This window comes from Amia ocellicauda, chromosome 8, assembly GCF_036373705.1.
Source record: "Amia ocellicauda isolate fAmiCal2 chromosome 8, fAmiCal2.hap1, whole genome shotgun sequence".
NCBI lineage: Eukaryota > Metazoa > Chordata > Actinopteri > Amiiformes > Amiidae > Amia > Amia ocellicauda.
In genome coordinates, this window is record NC_089857.1 from 27,462,033 (window position 1) to 27,489,489 (window position 27,457).

The 27,457-nt window shown below is 39.4% G+C and overlaps 1 protein-coding gene across 3 annotated transcripts; it reads right to left on the reverse strand.

Moving 5' to 3' along the window:
- Positions 1-1,529: 1,529 nt before the first annotated feature.
- On the reverse strand, positions 1,530-26,852 carry vldlr (very low density lipoprotein receptor). Of its 3 annotated transcripts, XM_066710886.1 has the most exons (20): positions 26,536-26,852; positions 21,482-21,601; positions 18,189-18,311; positions 15,528-15,650; positions 14,302-14,673; positions 13,625-13,747; positions 13,140-13,262; positions 12,411-12,530; positions 11,668-11,793; positions 11,214-11,385; positions 10,354-10,578; positions 10,052-10,170; positions 9,513-9,652; positions 8,967-9,108; positions 8,158-8,307; positions 6,083-6,148; positions 4,770-4,811; positions 3,886-3,966; positions 3,219-3,388; positions 1,530-2,390 (listed from the first exon to the last, which is right to left on the reverse strand). In XM_066710886.1, exons 1-20 carry the CDS (start codon positions 26,600-26,602, stop codon positions 2,355-2,357), a joined length of 2,640 nt encoding a protein of 879 aa, XP_066566983.1. In that variant the 5' UTR covers positions 26,603-26,852; the 3' UTR covers positions 1,530-2,354. The 3 variants fall into 3 exon arrangements, with proteins under 3 accessions (XP_066566983.1, XP_066566984.1, XP_066566985.1); XM_066710887.1 differs by lacking the exon at positions 6,083-6,148; XM_066710888.1 differs by lacking the exons at positions 4,770-4,811; positions 6,083-6,148.
- Between the last annotated feature and the right edge of the window lie 605 nt (positions 26,853-27,457).

The following is a 27,457-nucleotide window of genomic DNA, read 5'->3' on the forward strand; positions in this document are numbered from 1 at the left end:
ACCCAGACAACCAGGTTTCTTTCACCTTCTGTTCTAGACTGCTTATTTCTGAGAGAGCCTTATGTGCAGCTCATTTCTAGGTAACAGAATTGAGAAATATTTAATACTTGCCTTCTTTTAAAGCACAGATTACTGACAAGCACTAGGATTCTGAAGGAAAACTATTAAAGTGAAGCTTAATCCATAGAGGCACCTGGTTCTGTAATTCTAATGTGCTGCTATTTATAAAATCAGCAATACATCCGTGTATATACTAAAAATATATTTAGTTTTTTTTTTTTCCCCACCCAAGTGTTGTAGCTGTAACTGAACTTTTTCCAGTTGAAAGCAGCAATGGACGGTCATTCCTTTAAGAAAAAGGGACAGAATTTGACTGCTTTTGAAGTTTAGACTTCCAATCAATCACAGGTTAAGTTCCTGGAAAATATTTTATGCATCTGAATTTCATTGGTCTGATCACTTGTTTTTAGGAGTTAATTTGAATTGCTTTTAAGTGTTACACATGTAAAACTATCCAAACAAAATAAAATTAAAGATGCTCACTCCAAAATGTATCATCTAAGATGTCAGGGAAATTAAGTAATTTAGAATTATAGCTTGTAGTTTCTGCAAGACAATCATGGTTGTATAATTAAGCTAGGTGTTCACTCCATTTGAATGGAAATGCATTATGTGGTTAATACATTTTTAAAATTAACTTTTGCAAGTAAACTATGGTCTAAACTGGTAGAGAAATTAGTCTCACAAATATAGCTTTTACAAGAGCAGTTGATCGTGCTTTTTTTTTTTTATCCATTCAGAGCAGTAAAACTTAAGACTATAGCTTCCCTCTTCAAGTGAGGACCTGGTCAAGTACTGAAGAGTAGTACAATTACACATGGTTTTCCCCTATTAGGGAGGCTAGGCTTGACAAAAAAAAAAACTTGCAAAATGTAAATCAGCCTTGTAAAGATCTTAACGATCATGTGGGCACACTGAGCCAGATTGTCACGCATACATTGCTCATTGCGGTCAACATCCCCTTTGCATGCAATAGAAATGCTAAGTGACTTTGTACGACAAGTATACAATTAATGTACCAGCATTTGATCTAATAGTTGCTGCATGGCATCAGTGATTTAAATCTTGTGCAGTTTGCCAACTTTTAATCTATGTACAAGTACCAGAGGAAGCAGACTTGGCTATACATTAATCCAATACAGTCACACCAGCACAACATCCTAGGTTACAAACCATGTGGCTTCAGAAACCCAGGTTATAATGTTAGTGTAAAATTACATGCATGGAGTTGGGTCAGCCAGCACTGACCTGGGCAGAACCATCTGAAATGCATGGATGTGGTGCATGCTAGTGGAGCACAGTGTACTTCCTTCATTAACTAGATCTAACCCTCTTGAAATTCTAGCATGAAAGTTTATCCCTGCCCTGCCCTGCCCTTGTGAAAGGGACTTGTGACCAGACAAGGCAAGTCTATGCTTATAGATCTAAATATCAAGCAGCATTAAAAGTGGAAATACTCAAGGAAGAGATTTTTTTTTTTTTTTATGGTTTTTTTTTTATTTGAAGTGATTGCAAATTTTATTCTTCACAGTACAGAGCTTCCATTCCTCTGTACACCGCTATAAAAGATCACAGGAACAGCACACAAACATACAAAATATTTTTAACAAATTTTCCAGTTTTAAATACATTTCTCTACCCTGGTACTATGCCCAACCATAGCAAAAAAGTGATTTCAGTCAAATGTATACAATCTTATTTACAGAGGAACATTTGATCAAAGTGCTTAAGAATCCTGATTTACTCTTGGGAATATTTACAATTAGTTTATTTTTTCCCCCCTGCTGTCTTTATAGCACTTTGTTATAGAGCTATTTTTCAAGATCAGGAAAAAAAGCTTTATAAGAATGTGCTTCAGGAGGTAACCATTTATACCAAGAGCTATAAAGCTAGCATCTTTGACAAGATTGCCTAAAATATGCATTTTAAATATTCACAAACTGAAGGGAGTCTTTGATATGGCCTCCAAGCAAATTAACCTTGGACTCTCAAGCTCCTGTAACTAGACCTAGACTGCATTACAGCTGGGATAATTCATTGCCAAGCCTAAGTTCAATGTAAAAAGACTGCATGCCCTCAAATGGCATTTCACTTTGGACATGCTCTGAATGGGCTTCAAGGACGCAATGCATTATTGTATACATAAACAATGACAACCCCCCACTCTCCCACCCATCCCCCCAACCCCTTAAATCCAATGTAATGCACTTCAGAAGGCATCTGGTTGTGGCTCTGCTACTTAGCAGCCATTGGCATTGTTATCAAAGTGAACTGAGGAAGACTTGTTGAAGAGGTTATGATAAGTCATCATCTGTGTTCACCACCGATATCTAAAGAAAACAAATTGGACAGATTAGACGTTTAGATTTTGGTGAAGATCCCATATAAAAAATAAGTTCAACCCATATTGGGAAGAGGTCTGTGCCACATGTGGTTAGAAGGCTATGAGTTTCATTTTCTCAAGAATAGCTTCCAAGAAATGACTATGGTTAGGCAAGTTCTAGATGAATGCATACAAAATCACAGCCCTGTGGCCAATCTGTAGCATGTTCCATTCTGCACCCCATCACATGAATCTCAAATCCAGTGTTCTGTACTGGTATATAATTCCCACATCAATCCCCCTTGTGCAAGTGTGCAGGTCTAAAAAAAAAAAAAAAAATGTTGGCTGCATAGTTCAGTGGTAGTCCATGACCCCAATACCACAAATAGAGTAACGCTTGTAGTACATAGTTCAGTTATACAATTTGACATTCAAGGAGTCGATGCAGAGGAACCAACAACCACATGCAGAACCGTATATTGCAGCATCGGTAAAGAGAATAACTGGAAGGGACGCGAGTGGTTACAGTCAACACTGCAGGGATGCATTACCATTTTAACAAGGCAGTTCATTGGATTTGGACAATTTCATTTAAAAATGTAATCCCTATTCACTATTTGGGAGAATGACTATATGGTTCATGTAGCAGAACTGCAAATTGTAAACCAGTCTGTGGGAATTACAACCAGACCAATGTTAAATCACTTAGTGAGGATAGGGGAAAAAGTTGGTCATTACAAAACTGAATTTAACTGGCAGATGGACAAGGCAAAAATGGTCTACAGACTATCCTTGGAGGACTGCCAATAGAAGGGAAAAACAAGAACAAACTCACTGCTGGGTACGTGTGTCCTACAGATGATGCGTGTCTGCTGATGTCTATGTTGAGGTCTTCTTCGGTCGTCTTTAGATACACAGGATTGTCAAAATTCATGCTTTTCTTGTTCTTGTGCTGCCAGTTCCGCCACATTAGGTAGCCACCTGCAGCTGCCATTGCCAACAGCACTGTGGATAAAAAAAAAAAAAAAAAACGCAGTTTCAAAAAATTGTGAATGCTTAGTTTCACGGGCATTTAGGAAGGTGTGTAAAGTATGGAAACAATACACGTTTGAGAGAGCAATGAGTGTTCAGTAGTTAAGGTATCCATTTAAAAAGTTATTTCAATAACCAAGTACTGGGGCACATGCAGACTCATGCACTTTATGAAAGTGCCCGATCCCATTGATATTAGGGCACCTTGATGATCAGCAGTGGTCTTCATTGTCTAATAGTTCTACATTAGAATTCCCTTCATGAGTTTCTCTACCCGAAGTGTGATCAAATGCTAAAAGTGAAAGGCTATGGTGGTCTAGATCTAGCATGATTACACTGTAGTGGTGGACTGCATTATACACCAGGCTCACATCTGTTCATGCAGTAGGTGGTGGTGCAGTCCTTTAAATGCAAGGCCATGCAGACCACTGGAGAGGAACAGGCTTTAGTGTGCTGTATAGTCTACTCACACACAGGAAGGATGGCCCACGCTGCTGCCGATCCCTTTGCAGAGGAGTTCACCTCATGGATGGACGTGCTCACATTCCCCTCTTAAAATGCAAAAGGAAAGACCAACCTTAGTGCTTCTGTAAACATCACATACTAGTTTATGGATTGTGACAGCCATCAAGATGCTTTTAAATGACCTTAAATTAAAAAGCTGATCTTGGATTAAAAGATGGTTAAAATCTTTGATCAATTTCTTCCAATAGGATTTTGGTTTTATAGGCCAACTGCCCAGTTTACAAGGGTTCTTGCATAAAGTACAAAAGGAATCTTGAATGCAAAAAAAACAAAAAACAAAAAAAAAAACCTGAAGGCTTGCTTCAATACCATTTTAGAATTTCACTCGTTAGAGTTTGCAAAAAAACATTCTGGGGAAACAAGTGGGAGGGGGCAATACAATACTAGGTTACCTTTGTGTAGTTGAATGCATTCAGATTCACATCCCTATTAAACCTTTGTTGATCACACAAAAGTGATCTTTGGAAGCACCAAGGAGCTGGCCATGAGAAACTAAACCGATTGAACTGGGGTTTTAAGATTAGGATTTCTCAGGGTAGTAAAGTACCAGACCCTCAAATCCATTCCTCTGTAGGATTCTAGCACAAACGGCTGCGTGGTAATTAAAATACATTAGAGCTAGTAGTCTGATCCTTGACTAACCATGCTTTGTCAACACTCCCTTGAATCAAATGCATGACAGTTTGCCACTTAGCCTAAAGGCCTGTAAATTTGAATTTGCCATCCAACATACATGTGCACAATTTTATCCACCACCTCTGCCAAGTCAGAGAGAGAAAAGTGTCCTGGGTGACCCTACATCCAGTCAACCTACGATTAGACAACTTACCAGAAGGAACAGGCAAGATGCTCGTTTTTGGCAATGCAGACGCTTTAAATAAAAAGTAACATGTTAGATCATTAGAACAATGGAAAAGGCTTCCCCAGATGAAATTCAGTAAGATTTAAAAAGGGGGTAAACTTACAAAAGCCATTTGGTTTAAACCTTAATAGCATTAAGATATTGCAAGACTTCAAAAGTGACTTTACAAATAAAGTGATGTTTAGTTGTGGACTCTTTAGCACCTTGTTTAATTACCTCCATGAACAGCTAGGAGTGTGATTATAGATGGCAAATTAATGCAGGGGTTAACAGTCATCCACAAAATTTACTCAAGAGCATAATCCTCATTAACGAGAGAGTAAAACCTGTATTTCCCTGGAGAAACCCTGCTTCTATTTCCATTTACAATCATTTAAAGTGTAGCTGGGAGAATAGTTTACCAGGTTTCCACAAACATTCAGATTACACAATGCATGGTAGAGCCAAGAATTGTAGGCAGGGATAATTAACTTTTGGAAGTTCTACAGCTACATTTGAGGTGTGAAGTCGGTGTGAAGAGCAGATGCCTACACCTACCCCTCATACCAATGCAAGGGAGAAGGAGAGCATTGGGAAGCTAAAATGTATCCCTTGGATAGGAAATTAAACCAAAAAGTTAAATTTATATTAACCCCCCACCCACCACAATACCCGCTTGCTTTGTTACCCTCAAAATAAAATACACCAGGCACTGCTCAATGCTTTACCGTAGAATGTTGAACACAAGCTGCATTAAATTAACATTCAAATGGCTAAAGCCAAGATGAGGGACTGCAATTTGCCCAATCTAGTGTAAATCTTAAGGTTTGGATGTGTACAGAAATGCTCAACTCATTCCTTACAATGGAAAGGAATGAAGGGCATTTTACCCCTCTAACAAACATGACCTTTGAAAAAGCTACATTTCAATTGAAAGTCTGTACTATGCTTGACTGCCCAACTTAAATCCATTGCAAAATGTGCAGCCATCTTCAGAGATCACTGACCAGTAGCACAGCCATTCATTGCTACTGACCTTTACAGCTCTAAAGGGTATTCCTCTGGATACAGTGTGGAACCACCCTCCATAAATGTTATGGGTTTATGGAACATTTAGGGACAAGCAGTGTGGTGATATAACTTGCCAAATCTTGTACACATCTTAACTAAACTGGTGCTTTGTTTCACCAACCTTAACATTTCTAATGCTAAACTCATTAACCTGGCCTACAAGAAAAGTTACTCTGATTAGACATTAACTGGGGAGCCAATTAAATGCAAGAACACCACACACACATTACCTTTAGGATGAAAGGTAGATTTTTGCTCTTTGCCAGCAGCCTTTGTAGGGTCTGTGGAAATTGTTGCTGCCATGGAAGAAAGGAGTAAAACTTGTGGCAGGGGGAAATAAAAGGTCACTATTCAATGGCTATAAGAACTACAGAAACCTTAAAGCCACCAAAAGCACCTTGACTACATGTTTAAAGGATTTAACTAGCTAGAATTATGCCCTGCTTTAAGAGTTGAAGCCACCTTTTGGAGTTCAGAGCACTACATGGGTTTGAACATGCAGACCAGCCAGCTCTACATGAGGAGGAAAACAAATTCATGCAATGAAGGGATATACAGGTTGACTAACCATCAACTTGTTAACCCCATCCATCATTTAGTAGAGGTACTACAGCTTAGTCCACAAGCAGCCCCAAGAGTTCATAAATTGAGATTTGCATGCAAAGCAAGCCTATGGTATGGTGTTAGTCACCTTAAATCTGCATTTCTACAGAAAAACCAAAATGAAAAGCACACTTCTCCAATTCAGCACTGTTTTAAAATAAAAGTATAAACTACAGGAAACCTGAAGAGCATAGCCTTGGATTGAGGAGAGGGGACGAGTCTAGATGCATTTATTTAGTGGAAAGGCTGCAATAAAAAGTCAAGATTTAAACTCATTCCATCCATTACTTTCATAATTGTAAACATGTCTTGGAAATGCAGGTACATCACCACCACCTGCTGGCCAGCTTAGGTAGATGTATATAGGAACAAGGCACCAGACAAGTTTCTCTATACGGTTTGAGTTGGAGCATCAAACCCAAATTTCAGACTAGAGATTCTTGAGCAAACTTATCAAATTGGCAGTTTTTTTCCCCCCAGAGCCAAGCCTCTATCAAGTCATTCCACAGTCTTGTTTAAATTGATGGCTCCAAAGCTTGGTAGCACTAATCTTAGCCTTTGCCCCCGAGCTGCATTAAATGGTCCACAATATGGCTAAATATGCCTTCTCGTATGGTGGGGGGGGTGGGGGGGTAGTCTTGTTCCCTCTACCTGAATTGAAACAGGCAATCCATTTTAAATGAAGAAATTTGGATCAGTGAAGGAATCCAATTACCGAAAAGTTGCTTCTCCCTAGATTTGTCCAAACCTCATTGAGTTCTCTATACAACTAGTTTTCAGATGTCTGGTGACCCTAATTTTAACACTTAGGGAATTAATGCAGAAGGGGGAGGGTGAATTACACTTGCATTAATTAGAAAGGGGCTCCATTTAAAATTGCAGTCATGTGATTAACAGCAACAAACTAGTCAGTGAGTCAAAAGGTTTATTGAAGTCAGTCTTCATTGATTTGCATTTGACATGAGCCATTCAGAAGGGTAGGAATAAGAAGTCAAGTTGGCAGCTCTACAAAGAGACAAAGGCTTCTGTAGCAAAAAGCAATGCAGTAATTACAGGCCTCTAAGAGCAGGCTCCCCCCCCTAGTGTCTCCTGCCTTTTAACTTTGAGCCTATGTAGTTTTAGAATTACATTACAATCTGTAACTTGGCGATTCCAATTGGTTTTCAGTAAATAGATTAAAATAAAACCGGTTCAAGATTCCTTTTGGTAATTTGAAACCAGACCCTTTGTGGAAGTCTCCAAACAGGACTTCATTTTACACTGGTTTTGCATATTGGGTTAACCAAGACATTTGTACAGGCACTACACCAAGTACTTGGTGTTTATGCTATACACCTTAAAGGTGTTGCACTTTATGATCAGTATCCAACTTTTAAACCGGACTGTAGATGGCTTAATGGCATTTAAAAGGCAGGTACACCAGCAAGAAAATTAATGCAGAAAGCTACACAAGGTGGAGTTATAACTTGACAAATGCCCATCTCACTTAAAGCAAAAATCAAGGAGATGCCAAAAGAGCGAAGTTAAACTTCAAGAAAAGGCCTTGACATGCAAAAATCAGAATAGGAAAAGGAAGTTTAACCACTTCCTAGAAAGAGAGGGTCTACATATTAAAAGTTTGTGTGAAGCCAAGGATAATTTCCAAGTTTCTTCCAAGTTCCACACAGCCCGAGAAACTGCTGGCATGCGTTGAAGTACTTGCCTGGTTTACATTGCCGACCATCAGACTCCAACTCCATGCCAGCTGGGCAAACACAGGTGAACTTTGGGGAATGCTTGTTTATCTGAGGAGCAGGCAGACACAGGTACGCACAGCCTCCATTAGGCACCTTGTCATTGCACCAGTTTGTACCTGCAGGAATGAACAAAAACTCCAGTTGTTGCTCATCAGAACATTTTGAATGCAATTGGTTACTGCACAAAATAAAGATCTGATTGGAAGGCATGCAATCCGTTCCAGTTTTGAGTTTACATTTACATTTTGTATTTTATGAATTTGGCTTGTGGTGAAAGATGATGGTTAAAAAAAAAAAAGTATGTTCTTGGCAATATGAATTTTGTAGATGTGGAATTTAAAGAATGCATTTTGTTACCAGGTGGATAGGTGGTCCATAAGCCCAAAAACTGCACACTATAAGAGTATATTGCTGAATAAAGCAAAATATTGCTGCAACTCTAAAAAGTGTTGCAAGTCAGGTGTCTATTTCATTGGTTTACAGTTCAGTCAACCGTCTAGTAACAGACTAGATTCTTGGTGCAAATTGTCATCCAATGGTAGGAAAAATAAATTAACCTAGTGACCAGGCATCCAATGAAGCGATGTAGGAAATACTCTGAACTACAAATGAACTCAAGATAACAGCATGTGGGCAAGAATTTGAAATCCATTTCAGCTTTGTCCAATATCAATATTTGTCATACATGCCAGTCACTTGGGGGGAAGGGGGGCAAGCACATACCACTGACTACAACTAAGGGTTTCCCCATTTCCTTTAAAAACATTGAACTAACCAGACAGCTGAATGAGCTCATGGTAAACAATGATGTCCTGGGGTTCATTAAGATTATTAGCCAATGTAATAACATCAGATCCTGTGAACTTATTCGCTCCATAGATGGCCTCCTTCTCTCCATCTGTCCAGAAAACTCTATCCTGCAGGCAGAAATGAGTTCAATACATTAACATCAAGTATTTATAGAAGAAAAAAAATCTTTTGACAAGCCACTAGTGTGAAGTTACACATACAAGTATCAAATGGGGGAAATTACTGAATACCTTATTGAATTCAGTCATTTTAGGTCAATTGTCCTCTAGGCTAGAGGAAACTGCTGTATATAGTCTTAAGCCAGACTACCCAAATATCCCAAACCCATTACTATTCCCAACATACATGCAAACAAGGATGTGTCACCATTGTTTTGAAGCATGAGGATTTTACAACCTGACAATACACCTAAAACACACAACTGAGTGGTGCAAGAATAAGTTGGTCAGTGTAGGCGTAAAATAGGAATTTTAAATCCCATAAGCGATACACCAGAAAAACTAAAGCTTACCTCGAATACTGTAAGAGCAAAAGGATGGGCAAGGTATTCTTGAGATTGTAATATTTTTCGGCGGTTTTCACCATTCAAGTCCACACTGGAAAGCATGTGTAATTTGGAGTCTACCCAGTAGAGTCTGCTTTTTACCAGGTCTGAAATTGAATACAAAGAAATTAAACCTAGTAGGGGTGGAAGGTAATTCTGTCTATAAATGTACACTTGTAATACAGATTTGCAGTGGTCCGTTGCAAAAATACCTTGCATTTCCCCTTCCTTATTCAATCTTGAGAATTCCATTATCAATTATCAGAACAAGGATGTTGTGCAGCTGGCACCCATCTTGAGGCAATTATAGAATTCAATAGGGAATCATTATCCATTCTTTCAATCACAGCACTTATTAGGCTGTTCAGAAGTTCCTTTAAAAAACTGGGACCGGTTTCTGTGAAGACATGGGCTATACTAGGAAGAGTTTTAAAGGCATCTTGACCATGCCCAAGTGTAAATCGCATTACAGCAGCACATCTATGGAAAATGTATAGCAAACATACCAAGTGTGATTCCATTAGGCCACTGGATGTCACTCTGCACAAGGATCTGCCTATCAATCCCATTCATCCCAGCTTTCTCAATCTTGGCTGGTTCACCCCAGTCTGACCAATACAGAAACCTAGCCAGAAAAGGACAAGAATTATAAAAACCAAGCTCATGCAGAAAGTGTTCCATTTGTCTACTACAAATGTGTAAAAAATAGATTAAGTGAAATTGGGCTTAAAGAATGTATTGATTGGTAGGATTTTGAAAGTCACTAGTTTTTGCCGAGGAACAAACCCAAGCTTAAGAATGGAATTACCCAGAGGTTGGATCAACTGCTATAGATGCTGGCTCTTTCAGACTACCATCAAAAAGGATTCTCTTTTTGGTTCCATTGAAGTTTGCCACCGAGATTGTTTTGGTTCCCAGATCAGTCCAATAAAGGTTTTTATAAATCCAATCCACTGCAATTCCAACTGGTGTTTGGACATTGTCAATCACTTTCACATGAGGGTTGACATCCTCTCTTCGGTCTAATGAAGTGCTGAAATGATAAACCATGCATAAAACAGTCAGTATGGGGGGAGGGGAGTTCTTGCATGAACCTTTTGTAAGTGGCCAACTGCTCCATAACATGTTAGGGTCAGAAGGAAAAGGTTGTGAAATCACTTTAGATTAAAAGTTCAGTTTAAACTTTGTAGATTGCAAAGTTCAAGTCAGTGAAAACCAGCAAACTCAGTTGTCAGTTTAAATGGTTTCTACACAGCCAAAGTAGAGAAATTCGGGATTTACTACAGTTAAATGTCGCTCTTATTTAGGGTTAACAATTAAGTTATTTTTTATTTTATTTTTATTTAAACAAGAGTTTTCAGTGCAGGTTCACTTCATTGAACAAAGTATTTCCAAGCTTAGACCTTGGGACTATTTCCATTAAAAATAAGCTAATTTGATCTCCATGCATTGTTAATTTTATAGTTTGAAATGGGTTGCATCTATGTAACAATTTTATACACAACCCCCAACTGTAGTAAGGTCCGATTAGTTAGGGCAACTGGGAGCACAATGACAATACAAAAGATAATGGTACTAGGAGAGATCTCTGAAGTGTACAAAGTCCATATTGAAAAGTTTATATAAACAATGGTTCAAATATGAGAAGAATTTTATAAAATAAATTACCTATAGATTGCCTTTTGGCCAAGATCTGCCCAGAATATTTTCTGTTGGGAAAAATCTGCATCCAATGCTACAGTGTTCCTCAGTTGCTCCACAATCTGCGTATACTCCTTCCTCTCCAGCCCAATCTTCCTTATGTCCCGTCGATTGGTAAAGATGAGACAGGGCTCTTTTCCTGCAGAATTTGTTTTCCAAGATTTGAATCACATCTCATCTTAAGGGCATGTTTTCATTAGCAAGAAAATCCATTTTAAAATGGGTCAGACTTTAAATTAATAAGCCTTAAAAGGTTTGTAGTAGGGTCAGGAATTGACATTTCCTGATACTTCATATTAAATCTCTGCTTCAATACATGTCATTGTAGTCCTAAAATGGAAATTCTGCCTTAGGGTAAAAGCATCACCTTTAACCCTTCAGCTTTAAAACAGCTCTAGATGCATTTTCAAGTTGTACTTGCCTACAGCTTTGCACACTCCTGTAGCTGCATCCATCTGGTAGCCAATGTGACATTCACACTTGTAGCCCCCTTTCAAATTGATGCATATTTGACTACAGATTCCAGGATTTTGGCATTCATCAATATCTGTGAGGAAGGAGACCAAAATTGTTGAGATGGTTCAAAAACCCCAAACTCACCCCACTACAGCCTCCCCACCCCCAACTTCCTCTACCAATTTTTATAACCAAATTTCCCAAATGGCCCGACTCCACCACCACATACAAAGCTTCCATTATATAAAATGTTATTCAACTCACAGTACTGCTTCTTACCTAGCATAAAAGGAAAGCCCTTTAATTATATGAAAGGCCATTAGGGTTCAAGAGTAAATCCAAATAAATGGAGCAGAGCAACATTTGAGTCCTTTTTGGAAGTTGAAATATTAAGATTCAGTTCTATAGATTTTAACATCCCTCTCTGAAGAAAGCAAGGGTCTTGAAGCATTCAATGCAACTCCAGGACATTTGCTTTCAACAAAAGTGGCAAATCGAGTACCAACACCAACTACACATTCCTCCACTAGACCATGCGAAACCTTCCATGTATAGGCAAAGTAGTGCTCAGGGTACAGGGCTACACCATCTCACAATTCACTTAAGATTTAGATCAAATTACAGTCTGGATGTGTACAAGAAAAAGATCTCCAAGAGAAATCTCTAATTTGTTGCAATAGTTCCCCCACTGAATAACAAAACTCTTACCTCCACAGGTTTTACGGTCAATAAGTTGCAGTCCAGGGGTGCAGTCACATTCATAACCAATAACGAGATCTCTGCAGATGTGGGAGCAGCCACCATTGTTCAGTAAACACTCATTCAAATCTGGAAGAAGCCAGGACAAGTTTTGAATTGCCAACATCAGAATTTACAGAACACTGGTTGAGTAGGGAATTCCATAAGGAGCCTTAGTACAGAGAGGACTCTTACTTGCAGGCAGTGTCCTCAGTTGTTAATGTTAAAATGTATTGAAGTTTGTGTTAAAGACTGCTTAACAGATTGAATGCTGGACCCAAAAAACAGTACTTGACATTTCATGGATGGTTGAAGGCTATGTAGCATATTTAGTGTGCTAAATATACCCTCACCCTTTTACAGTTAGGCAAAAGGTTACAGTGCATAGGAAAGACAAGCAACTTGAAGTAAATCTGGCCAAGCTATTATAGGAAGTTTATTTTGTTGGTGCCCACATGACAGACCTGCTAAACATAACCGAGTTTGTCCAGGGAAAAACTCCCAGAATGTTTTTGAACCATGTTACGAGTCCAGCTTAAGCTACTGGAAGTCCTTGACAGGCAATAGCTGAATATGTACATTGTTGCAATTGAGTCCAATATATAAGCCACATCCTCCATGGGGGATTCAGCATTGTGCAAAAACTAACATCAAGGCAGCAAATCAAAAGCTAGATGTATCCCCCCATGGTTTACTTACTGCATTCCTTTAGGGGCTCATCACTCCAGTCAGGGCAGTCTCGGTTCTTGTTGCACACTTTGTTCATTTCTATACACTCTCCACTCCTGCACTTAAATTTATCAGGACCAGTACACTGGGCCACTGAGACAAAAACAAAAGTTTAACATTAGTTTTTTCCATGACAAGCCCAAAAACAAGAAATCTCTACCAACATCCACACTAACAGCCAGACTTGTAGATCTGGAATGTTAAGGTCACTTAGTCTAATAAAAAATAAAAATTCCAACTGGCATGTCTAAAATTCAGTTGACCCAAAGTTACCATTACCATAGCTTGTTCATTTTGAGCACTCTAGTGGTTTTTATACATACACTTTACATTCCACACTTAAGCTTCATTGGTCAAATTGGAAAAATCTAAAGGCTGGTTGCAGTTCTAGCAGTCGCTTTCAGGTACAAGTAATCCAGTATAAATTAATGTTTCATGACACTTGAGATACTTGCGGTTTTTGCAGCTGATTTCATCACTGCCATCTGCACAGTCCCTTATACCATTACATTGCCGGCTCCCATGAATACAGTTCCCATCATCACACTTAAACTGGTCTGGCCGACAGGTCCGCACAGCTGAGGGGCGGAAAAAAAAATGCCCGTTAAACCACAAAATCGGCATATCCACAGAACTCTGATGTACAAGGCATTTCATACACTTAAATTACAAATTGATGCCTATTAAAGTGACTGAAGTTTGAAACCAAAGCCTGGTAAAGGTCCAAGGCTATAGGTATACATTGGCCTCCAGGCCATTTCATAAGAAACTTTGCCAAAGGAACCCCATTGAAAGTCATTCCCAATTTAGAACTCCTCTGGATCAATAACTTCCATACCATTAAGTGATGCAGTGCTTTGAGGAGAGAATTCGATGGAAATGCACAAATATAAAAATGACGATTCATTTGGTAAGAATTGGTAGCAATTTACTAGTCACTACTTAGATAGCATTTTCAGGCTTCTACACGGCATGTAGCATTTACTGTAGAATTACCATCTCAGTCACTAAAGACTACAATAAATGCTTGCAAATCAAACCCAAAAAGACAAAAGTGCTGCCAGTTTTGCTCAAGCATTGCTGGTAAACTAGGTCACTCCCACTTTCTCCCCATCCATTAGTTTTTACTCACGACAGTTAGCCTCATCGCTCCCATCCCTGCAGTCAGGATCTCCGTCACAGCGCCACTTTCGATGAATGCATTCCCCGGAGCCACACTGAGTCTCACTGGAAGGGCATTTTGCCGGGGGGGTAGGTTGGCGGCCACAGCGCTGCGGAGACTCGTCCGACTGGTCCTGACAGTCCACGTCGTTATCACACACCCAACTGCCAGGGATGCAGGACGCGTTGCCGCACTGGAATTCACTCGGCCCGCAGGACGAGGGTGCACAGCCCTGCTCGTCACTGCTGTCCCCACAGTCGTCCTCCCCGTTGCAGACAAAACTGCGGGAGATGCAGCGGCCACTGGCACAGGTGAATTCAAGAGGAGCACAAGTGATGTTGCCTGTCAAAAACGGAGGATTAAAAGGACATTGTCTCCGCTTATTAAAACAAATCAACTAGTTCTTAAAGATTTGTTAAAGCATTATGAGAGGCTTAATTGTTAAACAATTTTTTTTTTTTTTTTTTTTTTAAAGCATAAAGGCTTAATTTCAAACCCTACCATTTAGGAAATGTTAAATATTTCTGGTAGGAACTGAAAGCTTTCATATGGTGAAAGAAGCACAATGTTAAAAAAAAAAAACCTCAAGGACTGGGTATTGGCCACAATTGGAGGTCAGTCACTTTATATAGACTACAAACATAGTAAACCATCAAAAGGGGAGGGAAAAAAAAAAAAAAAAAAAACAAAAAAACCTATAGCTGAATGGAGGAAGGGCAAAAAAGCCCCCTCCATCTCCATTGTTTCACACAATGTTATGTTCACTTTGGAATTGGAAGCAAATGCTTTACCATAGCGAGACTGAAAAATAAATATTGCTTGCATAACACTTGCCATTGTCATTCAAACCGTTTTGGGGGCCACATGTGACATTTGTAATTATGCAACTGTAGAAGCACAATGAGCTGGGTCACTGTGGCAGCTATATTCTCTATGGGCCTATATTGTCTTCACTGGCAACTCGCCAAGAATGTATACAGATCTAGGTAATACTCATTGTAGTTGGAGACCAATCTGAATGTATAAATCACTCCAAAAGCAATTTGATTACACCAGGGTTTTTACAAAAACCATGTGGGGAAACAAATTGAGAAGTCCAATTTTCTTGCCAGGAAAGAAAATTCAATGTAAAGGCCTTCCTAAAACATAGTAAAGCAAAGAGCAGCCCATTGGGAGAATTTTTTTTTTTTTTTTACCACAATTGATCTCATCATCCCCATTATCACAGTCTTTTTCACCATCGCACTTCCATGACACAGGGATGCACTGCGTTGACCCAATACCACAACTGAACTCGTTCACTCGACAGGTCCTCATATCTGAAAAGAAATCCCACAAAAAAAATTCTTAAAATACAATCGTAACTATTCAATGTCAATTGCAGCACAACTTCTTCCTTAAGGTGGATTCAAAAACAGCGCGTTGCACGTCTCTGCAGTCCTGTGCGTCAGGCCAGCACTTATTGGTTGAGCAGGACAGGGAGAGCCTCGGCCAAGTGCTCAGTGCTGAGGTGAGCAGTGTATTTAAATGTATTTGTCCACATTGTCACACAAACTGCACATTTCATTAATACAACTCACATTTTATCCCACAAAATGCCCACGTATTTCATGCTTGGCAATTTTGGACAAAAGGTAAAACGTTCATTCAGTCCACGGAAAGGGAAGTCCAATTAGCATCATGATCAAACCGGTGACTAATCAAGACATTGATCCAGAGACCCGGGTTTGCAACGAGATCAAGATTGAATTCCAAAGTTAGAAACTTGCCGAGCCAATCAGACAAGAGCTAGATCAGGTGCAAATCTAATACAATAAATTAATGGTGTATAAAATCACATTGAGATTTATAATCCTGTTGATTTGGTTCAATTACTAATTTGATTACAAAGAGGATATTGGTTGGCTATATTTATTATATTCAGTAGCCTTCACAAACTGCGGGTCTGGCGGTTGGAGAATGCATTTATAGCTCATTTTGAGGCGTTTAACAGCTGAAACGCAATTTGTCTCGTTTCTGTACCATGTCATTAATATTACGCGTTTATTTACATCCATACAATCCTAGGTGCACCATAGAAAATGGGTTTAGTTTTCTGTAAATTGTGATGTGGATGGGGGGGGGGGGGAGAAGTGGCGCATCTACCACAGGTCAATATTTCATGCCTGTATGCTGGCAGACACCTATGCGACCGCCTGCATGCGACGCCCACGCATGTACGCAAAGACAAGTATAACAGCCTTAATGCCAGCTAGTAGGCGATTGGATATCGAGCCTAATTAACCGCTGCAACCCTGGGGCATTAACGTAATTCACGGGACTTGTAGTTTTCATTGCCTTCTCGGTTAATTAGGATAATCCACAACCAAGCTACATTTCCCACATTTGATACAGTTATGATAAAGACATTTTATACAAATCATTTAAAAATGTAGAATTTCCTTAGTTAAAATTGTGTTTGCACTGTGCACCCAAATTGTATTTGCATTTGCTTGCACTGTAGAGCCCTGCATTTGATCTGCTTGATTGGATTAAAGGTCAGGAAGCATCATGGTTTCCAATCTTTGCGGATACCAATGTGAATCAACCTTTGGGATTCAGTTAACTAGATTGAACTATTAATTGTTTAAGTGGCAGCATGGACTTGTTGAAAAAAGATTTGCAATACATTGATTTAAGCAATCCTATAACATTAAAGACTACTGTAGTTTACTTCTATGGAGGGTGTCTGCTAGGTGATGCCACTTGGATTACTAAATTTCTAAATTACTAAAGTATTTTTTGCCATGGTTTGAATTGGCAGCAATTTTTACCATTTGCCTCGAGTGCTTTCATTCTCCACTACAAGCAACAAAACAAGTCAATTGCTCGGTTACCCGGAATGGATTTTAGAATGGCACCCTTTTACACAATTCTCCAAATGAAGCCTTATGATTGAAATTAAAATCAGTTAAACACATTTAAAAGTATTTTAAATTTATTAAAGCAGATGTGGAAGATCAGTACATCTTGTACTGAGCAAGGTAGATTAATAGCCTTGCTCAAGCTTTTCAAGTTAAAAAAAAAAAAAGTTTAGGTAAACCATAAAGACGTAGCTGTATTGATGGGTCTGATAAATATGAACCAGTCAGGGTAAGTATACTATAGTGAAATTTGTACAAGTTAACTTCCATTCTATTTGTCAGTTTCTGACAAACCAATCCTATAGATTAGAAGCAACAATTAGTCCCCTTAAAAATCACTTCTAAAACAGGTGTGCAGCAACCGAGCCAACACATCCATCAAATCAAGGTTTACCAACATTCAGAATTCAGTAGTAGATCAATGACTGGACCAAAAATAGTCATGTACTATAGAAGGAAAAAAGTTAAACTATATAATGGAAGGTCAGTGCAACCCACCACTGCTGTTCACAGTAGTTGATGGGAGGCCTTACAACAGCTTTTCAAATGGCCAAGGGGAAACTTTGGTTATACGGTTCCTCATCTATTTTGGTTTTTAAATTTTAAGATGTTTTACTATGCAAGAATGATTTTGACATCAAAACATTATGGAGGGGTCCCAGTTAGAGAATGCATCTTAATTTCACAATGTCAGTTGCATCGTTTAAAAGGGGATGGGGAGGAGGGGAAGGACGGCAATGTTCAGATCTTGAAAACAGCATTAAACAGCAGCTTTGCTTGAAATACAAATTTACAGGTATAACCTTGGGGAAATTGAGTCCCATTTGCATTACAGAGAACTAAATTAAAATTCCTACAAGTATTGTTACTGCCGTCTTGAAAAGAAGACCTTTCAAAATGATTGCTTTAGCCTGGGGAAGCAACATTAAAAGAGGGGCGGAAATGAACACTTACGACAGATGTCTCGACTCTCATCAGATCCATCTTCACAGTCTGGTTCCCCATCACAGTGCCATCTCTTGGGGACGCACTGGCCATTGTTGCACACAAAATCCACCTCAGCACAGGTCTTCCTCACTGCAAGAGGACTCTGGATCAGGAGTTGTTCTCCAATTTGCCAACATAGCCTTTATCCAGCAGATGTATTAATATTCAAAAAGTGGTTTCCTTTTGTAAAGCATTTGAAATTTATGAATCAAGGTCAACACAGAAACTTGATATTGATATTGTCATGGACAGAACTGGGTACTAAATAAATCCATGCACTTAATTGTTCAAAACCAATGCTCACAGTTTCCACTACCATACCAGTAATGCCTCTCCTCAAAAAGGTCTCAAGGCGGCCAAATCCATTCCTGAAGGTAAGGGGACGAAGACCCCGTTCACACTTATTAGGCCGGCCCTGGGCCACTTCAAATGTAGTCCGGCTTTTCGGACCCTGTTCACAGTTGAGGTTTTAGGAGGCCTAAGTGCACTCACATGTGGCTAAAAAGGAGGCCTAAACAAAATGCATTTCGGGAATTAAATCTGCTCAAACAAACCAGTTATGCATATTAGATCAGCTTACAGTTGTATGCAATACATCTCAACTTAAGAGATTTATATATTGATCACTTCTATATTTTCTTTGAAAGTAATCTTAACCCTTTGCAGCCAAAGCTTCCTAAAAAAAAGCTGGTTCAATGGGGAATTGAATGAATACCTTTCCCTTTTCAAATGTAGAACTGAAGATAGACAAGTGAAGCACACTTAGTAGGACATTAAATCACAAGTCATATGCATTAGTTATCAATAGCCTACTGAGATTTATAATCTGAAATGTGTATTACACACACATCTATAAATAGATTATGGTATTAGCATGTCAAAAGTGTTGGGGTCTTCAGTGCTCTGCTTCAGTCCCAGATGTCCATGGAAAAACCTCTCTGGACTCCACTTAGTTTGTAGTCATCCACTCTCCCCCCCCCCCTCTTTCTTTTTGAATCTTTGCATTTGGATTTTCCTTTTAACTTGGTCAGGCAAGCGACTGATTCCCATCAAATGAAGCCTTCCGTGATCGCTTCTATAGTTATATCCTCATAGACAGCAGTGCTCATACACTTCCTTCAGTTTCTTTTTTTAAACTATAAATCTTCCATCTACACTGTAAACAGTGCTTTAATTTCTGGAAAGTCCAGTATTTTGAATTGTACTACTCGGCTCAATATAATTGCATGTCGGATTGCATATTAAACAGCTGGTTCCATTTTAAAATTCATTGATTTGAATGGAAACCTGCCAAGGTTAAATTCAGTGAATAGTTACCTGGTCCCGTTCACAATCTCAATGAATTTTACACCTGAAAATTGCATATGGTTAAAATTTCACACTTCAAATCATACGTCAAAGATATAGTAGCAAGTTTACCAGCTACACACGTTCACTGACAACTCATTACTTAGCCTATTCTTTACTTTATATACAGCTCTGGAACAAAAAAACACTCCAAGTTCAGAAATCAATGTTAAGTGGTCTCAATTTTTTCCAGAGCTGCGCGTGTATACAAGATATGAACCTGCGAAATGCATCTGTATATTTAAGGCTAGATCGATATGACTGAAATTCAAACTAGAGAAAATACAGTTTGTCTTGTTAAGTCGTGAAAGCTTTTTTGGTGCCTGCATTTACATTTGCACTGGCGAGAAGTGGGGTGTCCTTAAACACTCAAATTTCTGGGTGTGTGGTTTAAGTTGCATCACACACTGACACTTTTCACCCGGCCCAGGGCCCAGCACGTTCATATTCAGGTCGCCTCAAAAGATTTAGGCCGGGTCAAAAAACTGGACTAGTTTTCACTCGGCCCAGTGCCGCCTTAAAACTATGACCCCGTTCACACGGGTTAAGGAGCCCTGGGCCAGCCTAAATCTCAAATGTGAAGGGGGTCTAAGCTTCTTCCAACTCATTCAGTGTTCTAGATGCATTTAATAAAAAGGTGTATGTGCAATCCAACCCTCCAATAGTTAAAATTCCCCATCTTAACTCAAGTCTCAGATTCTTAAAGGTTGTTTCTTCAGTCTAAGGAATCCGCTTGGTCCAGATTCATAACTGATTCTCACCTTTGATTTAAATGCATTTGAGAGGATATGGTTAGTAAAGTATGACAAGACAAATTGCAATAACACACCCAAAGGGTTACTATGGTGCTCAGATATTTACACTTTAGCCATCATGGATTTACTGGAAACCCCATGCAAACTATCAACACATCAGTTACTGCACAATTTACATCTCTACTACAACCTCCCTTCTGCTGTAGATGTGGATTATGGCGCTCCAATTATGGTTTATGGGTCAAGGTTGCTTAATTTTGCAGTCTGGAACACTTTAAACCAGGATGAGAGACTTTAAAGTGTGCTGCCTTAAAAACCAAAAGGGGAGAATACAACCCCCCCCTCTCCATAATCTGGCATACTAGCTTTTATCTTAAATTCCTATTAACACAATTGACCTCTCCATTTAAAAAAAATGGTCAACACTTTTGACACTGGAATTGCATAAGTATGCTGCGCATTTGAACACTATACTGGAAGCATTCAAGTCTCATTTAACTACAACACCATTTCTAATTACTCTCCCATTTTGAGTAAATAGGCCTAGCACATGCCTATCAAGCATTTGAAGTATAGAACAGGATTGGATTACATTGAATAAATGGTTGCTACATCTTCCCCCTCATGACACATGATCTGAACCAATTCTCCATCTAATGGGCTTCTTACTATACAAACTTTCCCCAAGCTTTTATTTTACATACCTCAGGCTTCTCTCATGGCCCAGCTCTAACGGATTTGCAAAAATGTCCCAGTGGGGCACAGAGACAACCTCCTTCCGTCTTTGAAGAGTTGCACCTGAGTGCATCACCTGGCTTTGCTCAGTGTCACATCATCCATATGCACTAAATTACACTTATCTAGGAAGGCAGTCACTTCTTTTCTGCAAGGTCCTTCATCTTCACACCATTGAGAAACAAGGTTCTTAATAAATGCAGTGAAAACATACACATTTGAAACACTGCATTTGGAATAGTTACCGCTCATTTCCATTCCTGGACAAGCATTTTCAAGGTTCAGTGGGACCAGAACTGGCAGACATTGGCAATAGATTTTCAACTGACATGGTGCTTTATACTACAGTTGGTTGCCACCATTTAATTAACAAATTGAGGAAATGTATTCAGAACATAAACCCAAGCTTCCACAGTTTCTCACCACAGGAATTCTCATCACTCCCATCAGAGCAGTCCTCATCTCCATCACATTTCCACACGGAGGGGATACAGCGCCCATTTCCACACTGGAACTGAGAGGTCTCACATTTTGATCTTGAACCTGCAAGAAGGAATTTTACACTTTACATGGGGCAATGGGGGGGGGGGGGGGGGGAGTTGCTGCGGAAAGATACATTTTCAAATGTTTTTGTAGTCAAGTTCTGCTCCCTTTGGAGTTTGGACACTCCAACATAACCCAGTCTCAGACTGCCTTTCAATATCCCACTCAATCCCACTCCCAATACAGGAATGTTTCAGTTTAAAGGACTGAAAATACAGAGCCACTCAAATGAGCAAAACTGAACTTTATTGGACAAATCCAAATCACTAAGTTCTTTAAATTGTGATAACCATGCAGAACAATTTAATGGCTAAAAGAAATTGCATCAAAACAGATGGGACAGCATCTTAGTTAATTTCATACAACCAGACCCAGAGCTCTTCCCCTCTAGGCTCATATGGGTTAAAACCATAATTTAAGAAACTTCAGATTCCATTCATTTTTTCCAATCCTCTGCTTATTCTGTACAAAAGACATGTACATGATCTCACAATATGCAACTATCCAATGAAAATTGACTTTTAAAGAGTTTTTAAATCAACTCAAAAGATTGCTTTATTCCAGCTAGGCTAGACTTCAATCTCGCATGGCAAATCAGACAAAAGGAAACCACGGTTTGTAATCTGATGTAAATATGGCCCATTTCTCCTTTTTACAGAACATCCGAATCAATTAAAAGCATCACGTTTCAGACCAGCTATTTGAGAGGTCTTGTGTAAGGAGTTTAAATTTTATAAAATAAAATCTGGAATTAGAGCAAAACTGTCACACTTACAAGAGTACAAATCAAAATGTCCTTGCTGCCCTAGAAATTGCATGTTTAAGACCAGTACAATCTACAGCAAATTAAGCTATTTTACACTAGCAATTACAGACCTCTCTAAAAATGAATACAGCATCCAAACCAATAATTGAATCTAGGTTTTAAAAAGTAGTTTTGTAAAAAAACTTTAATCACAAGGCCTAATGAGACACATGGGCTACCATGTTGCATTGCAGCTTCTCCAAATCTGGCAGGGTGGTTGATAATGCACAACTAATCCATGTGCCATCTAGGGCGGATTAATATGGAGACTTGATACAAACATGTGCGAAAGCCACACACACACACTAATTTTTGACACCAAACCAGAATACGGATAAATTAACACGTTTCTTGCAGAAATCCATCTTGTGAAATTTCAATACAATTGTTAAAATCTGTGGAATCCATGGCATCCCTGACATCGAAAGGTGGTGTGAACCCAAACGGTTTAAATCATAGGGAAAATTATACACCTCCAGGTGGCGGAGTTGGGTTGGTCAGCACCTAAATGGGACCGATAGATTTCGTTGCAAGAGAAATTGGGTATTTAAAAAAATAAATGAATTTGCAGCATTTATGATTTATGACCAATGATTCAGTCACCACAGTTGGGTGGGAATTCAACAACCAGCAAGTCCAAACAGATCAAGCAAACCTGCTTCATGGTGGGGCACCACGAGTACCAAAAACAATGTGACAACACTGAAGGTCTTGGTTTTCAGTGTAACAATACAACTGTTCAGGAAGTGGAGATTGAACAAGGTCATAGAGTAAAGCAAAGATCGTGGTAGAAATTCAGTGATAATTAAATCACCCCCCCCCCACACACAGGTTGTGTAGGCGTAACATTCCATTCAACAGGATTTCTCACTTGGCTGAATGGCAATAGAAAATGCAATCTCCAAATCAATGCACAGAACACATGGTCAAGGTTATCTACAAGAGATCATACAGCTGTAGGATTGGTGGAGACCTGTTATACTTTCCTCCCACTGTTAACACTGGCCTACTAGGCATGTTTAAGATGTATACAGTAAGGTGTAGCACATCACCATTAGGCCGCAAGCTCAGGTTAACAGGATTTTATCCTCGGATATTGTGATCCAGTTTAGGAACCAGTGGAGAAGTAGTCAGGGCCCTGATCTCCAAATAGGGTCTCGAGTGTCAATTCCAGGTTAGGGACTACTGTGGAGCAAGGTACTTTCAGGTTTTTACCGCCATTAGGTGGCTGGTGGTGGAAGTTGGATAAAACCACCTGCCAAATTAAATTCATAATTAATACATCTTATTCCCATGACAAGTCACCTACCAGGGCAAAAGCCTATAATACTTCTAGTATTAATGGCAAGGTTGTCTGGGCTTCCTAAAGCCGGTTGGAACATACTACCATCTGGTTTTTGTTCCAGCTGACCTCTCCGTTGCTTAGCATAACTATTGGTTTATGCAAGTTAATATTGTAATTTGCTCAACTGCAGATAAACGTTACCCACAGAAAATAAGTGCATTACCTCTGCTTAAAGCCATCTTTTCTGAGCATGCTCCATTAGTTTTGACTAATAACTCTGGTCAGTTTCCCCTCTTAGCCTAATAGGAGGCAAGACAACTATACCTTATCAAGTGGCCCTGAAAAATAGACAATGCATACCAAAGAAAAAAAAAAAAAAAGGCAGAAAGGTTTAAGATTTGTATTCAAATACTAGTTTCACTAGGAGATAAAACCACTTGATATCATCCTGCTAACATTCCAATTACGCAAAGATCCTGAAGGAACAAATCAAAGGATAAAAAAAAAAAAAAAAAAAAAACGTTAAATAGTAACAGGCTCATTTATACTAAGTGATAACCTGTGTGGGAACCTGAAGACCCAGTAAATCTCCAGAATCCCAAATGGATACAACTTCAAACCCAGTAAGCCCCTTTAAAATTCCTTTGCCAAAAAACAAAAAACAAAACAGGAAATAAAAAAAATAAAAAAGCTACACAAATTAAATGGACCTGGAAAATAGGGTAAATCAACAGATCAGCTACTGGCCAATTATTGCAATTACAACCATGCCAACTTATGGCCATTTCAAATAAAGGCAGAAGATTCCACAGAAGATTGTCACATCTTATTCAACACTCATCTATACATTTAAAATTCCCCAAATGCAATCCACCCCACGGTAGCTACTCTGCTCAAAACAATTGCAACTATTTGTATTGATCTGCAGATATTGATTTACTGCAGGAATATAACCACGTTTGGTACATGCATTGTGAATAAAAAAAAAGTAGATTCAGTGGATATTTTCAGGAACAGATTTTCTGGGGCTCTTTTATACCTGTAGCCTGAGTTATTTACTGCAGATAACTCAAAGCTTTTTTTTTTTTAAATTTAGTTTTAAAATCAGAAGTCTTGTACTTGATCTGTAAGGGTCAAAGCAACACCTTATTATATTAAGGTTAATAGCTGAAGGGTTTATTACTTCCACGGTACAATGCTATTCAAGTAGCGGTATTGATATATTGAGGTTGCAAAACCAGACCAGTCAATTCAGAGGACGCAAGCTATGAGTTACAGTCCCTTTTCATTCCTTGCCAGTTTCCTTAAAGCATGCTTAACATTACAACCAAGTTAAAGGACCCGATGTCTCGGCCCAATTAACCCTACACAGACGATTGTCCCATTCTGAAGTTAGGGGCAGTGCATCCTTAAAGGAGTTGAATTGAATAGCCATTATGCTCATAATGTCAGCAAGGGACAATGCACGTCGCATGTCACAGAGGGACATCTTTACCATGGGATCCCAGCAGACCTAAAAAGCCAACGTGCGATCACGTACAGGTATAGCCACTGCTGTGTACCACTACGACGCATTGCAATACCTTAGAGGCAAAACTGTGGTATTGCAAACGTGATCTGCAGATCGTGCCCATACACACGCTTCTGGGTTTGTGTTCAGCGCACACAGGTAAGCAGGCGCACACCGTCCCTGTCCCGACGGCGTGTTTATAATGCACAGCCTCGTTGTGGCATCGGGTTCTCTCGCAGGCAAGTCGCTCTCCATTCCCCGCCCCCATAACACACGCAGGTCGGCTTGCCTTTAAACCTTGATCACAATTTCGGGGTTTCCAAACAAAGATTAAAGCCTTTAATAGAGGGACGGACACAAGTCTTCAAATGTACGGTTACATTTCTATTGGCATGATCTGAAGTTGCTCTCCAGCGAGGTTTGGTTACAAACAGCATTAGCTACTGTAACCGAAGGCGCTCTTGCACGGTGACAAAGTGGAGAGCTGCTCAGTGACAGCTGCGGGGAATCCACACTACACACGCAAGCCATTCAAATGCAACCAGTTTATTCAATTGGACGGTTTTAGGCGGCTGTGGTTGCAATTATTGCGGATATTAACGGTTGGCATTTTTACAAGGTACGCCATTAACGTGTTAAAATCAGATTTTAAACAGTATTTTTACATGCCAACCCTTAGGGGCTCGGCCCAGTTTAAATGCACCCTTGCTTTCTTCCCCGTATACGTCTTTAGGTTCACAGCGTCCTTGTAAAGGAATCTTCTTGCAAAATATTTCTAGTATCCCTCCCTCCCCCCAAAATAAAAATAAAACTGCTAGATTACATACAGCGCTCGGTTTATGCCTTTAAAAATGAACCGACAACTCAAAGTAGTGTCTATACTCCTCACCCTCTGCTGCCTAGAAACCAGCAAAATTGCATTAACAGAGAAAGGTAAAGGAATGTAACGTATAGGCCTCCCACTTGTAAATAAATACGGATTATACATCAAAGGAACTGGCAACTTTGAAACCCCTTCCAGCCAACATCCCCATTCATTCTTCCCCTATAAATCCCATGCATAGCATTTGCATAATGCCAATGTATTTTTCTAATAACTGTAGCCTACTTTCACATAGGCCTTTCATAATGCAGACAAAAACAGTACACAATATTTGGTTAGCGGAATGCTTCGATCATCTCAGGCCACATTCAGCAATGCTAATCATTCCCCAGCCTGGGAGAACAAGTCGGATTTCTCCAACGCGCATTTCGGCTATTGTGAAATAACCACCGCCGTTTACACCATGTAGGACCAGCCACCATTCCCATAGAGTTCACCTTACTGTACTCACCCTTAACATGAGCACAGCGCTGTAGACATATTGCCAGGATTAAAAACCCCAGAATAGACGTGACCATTTCGTGGTATAGCGTTACAGTGAGCGCTGGCCTCTTCTTCCTGAGCTGGAAAGAAAAAAATATGCCCGTGCGGGACAAACAAACAAAACCCCGCTCCAATGGTGCGCTTTTATCGCCCTTTGGTCGGCGTGTTTCAGTGTCTGCCGTTTCGCCAGGTGGTTATAGCGAAGCTGCAATCCATGTCCTAATTCACTGATAGAGAGAACCTGCTGCAAATAACCGCGCCAGTCAAGCCAAGGCTTTTTTCTCCAACATGTCATTTACACATATTTAACCCTTTCTATGCCCAGCACTGGGTAGTACCAATTATAGGTGGTTTCTGAAGTCCAGATTTGCATTTGTAAACGTGCCTTTCTGTCTCCCAAGATTACCACAATTCAAATGTTTTGAAAAGTAATGCACACACAAGTGCACTGGCATTATTTATAGCTATATTTGTGTTTTTTTTTTTGTTTTGTTTTTTTAATTATAGCACAAATCGATGTAATCAATGTTAACGTTTTTATTTGTAGTTTTCTGGTTTCTCAACAGGATGTTTTTAATTTAATTATGTTGATTTTGATATTTTTATTGACGCTATCAATTAAAGCGCATCTTACTTGAATTACTTAGTTAAAAAAAAATAATTAACGAGCTGCAGCCAAGAACTACTAAACTTAAGGAGTCTGTGTCATTAACTACAAATAGATTAGTCAAAATTAAGTCTCGGCCAACCTGCAAGACAGGTTTTCGGTATGGCGGAACCTTGCATCTGAGTTCAGCTGAAGATTTATTTAACAAGGCGAGGCTTTGTTTGACAATTGTAATATTAAAACATTCACTCGACAGCTCACACGAACCTCTCTTTATACTATC

Excerpts from the sequence above, each read along its gene's own strand:
- vldlr (XM_066710886.1), bottom strand. The coding sequence starts at position 26,602 with ATGGTCACGTCTATTCTGGGGTTTTTAATCCTGGCAATATGTCTACAG. Across the intron at positions 9,653-10,051 it reads GCCTAATGGAATCACACTTG|ACCTGGTAAAAAGCAGACTC; the intron begins GTATGTTTGCTA and ends ATTCAATTTCAG. Across the intron at positions 6,149-8,157 it reads TGGTCGGCAATGTAAACCAG|CAACAATTTCCACAGACCCT; the intron begins GCAAGTACTTCA and ends CTTCCATGGCAG.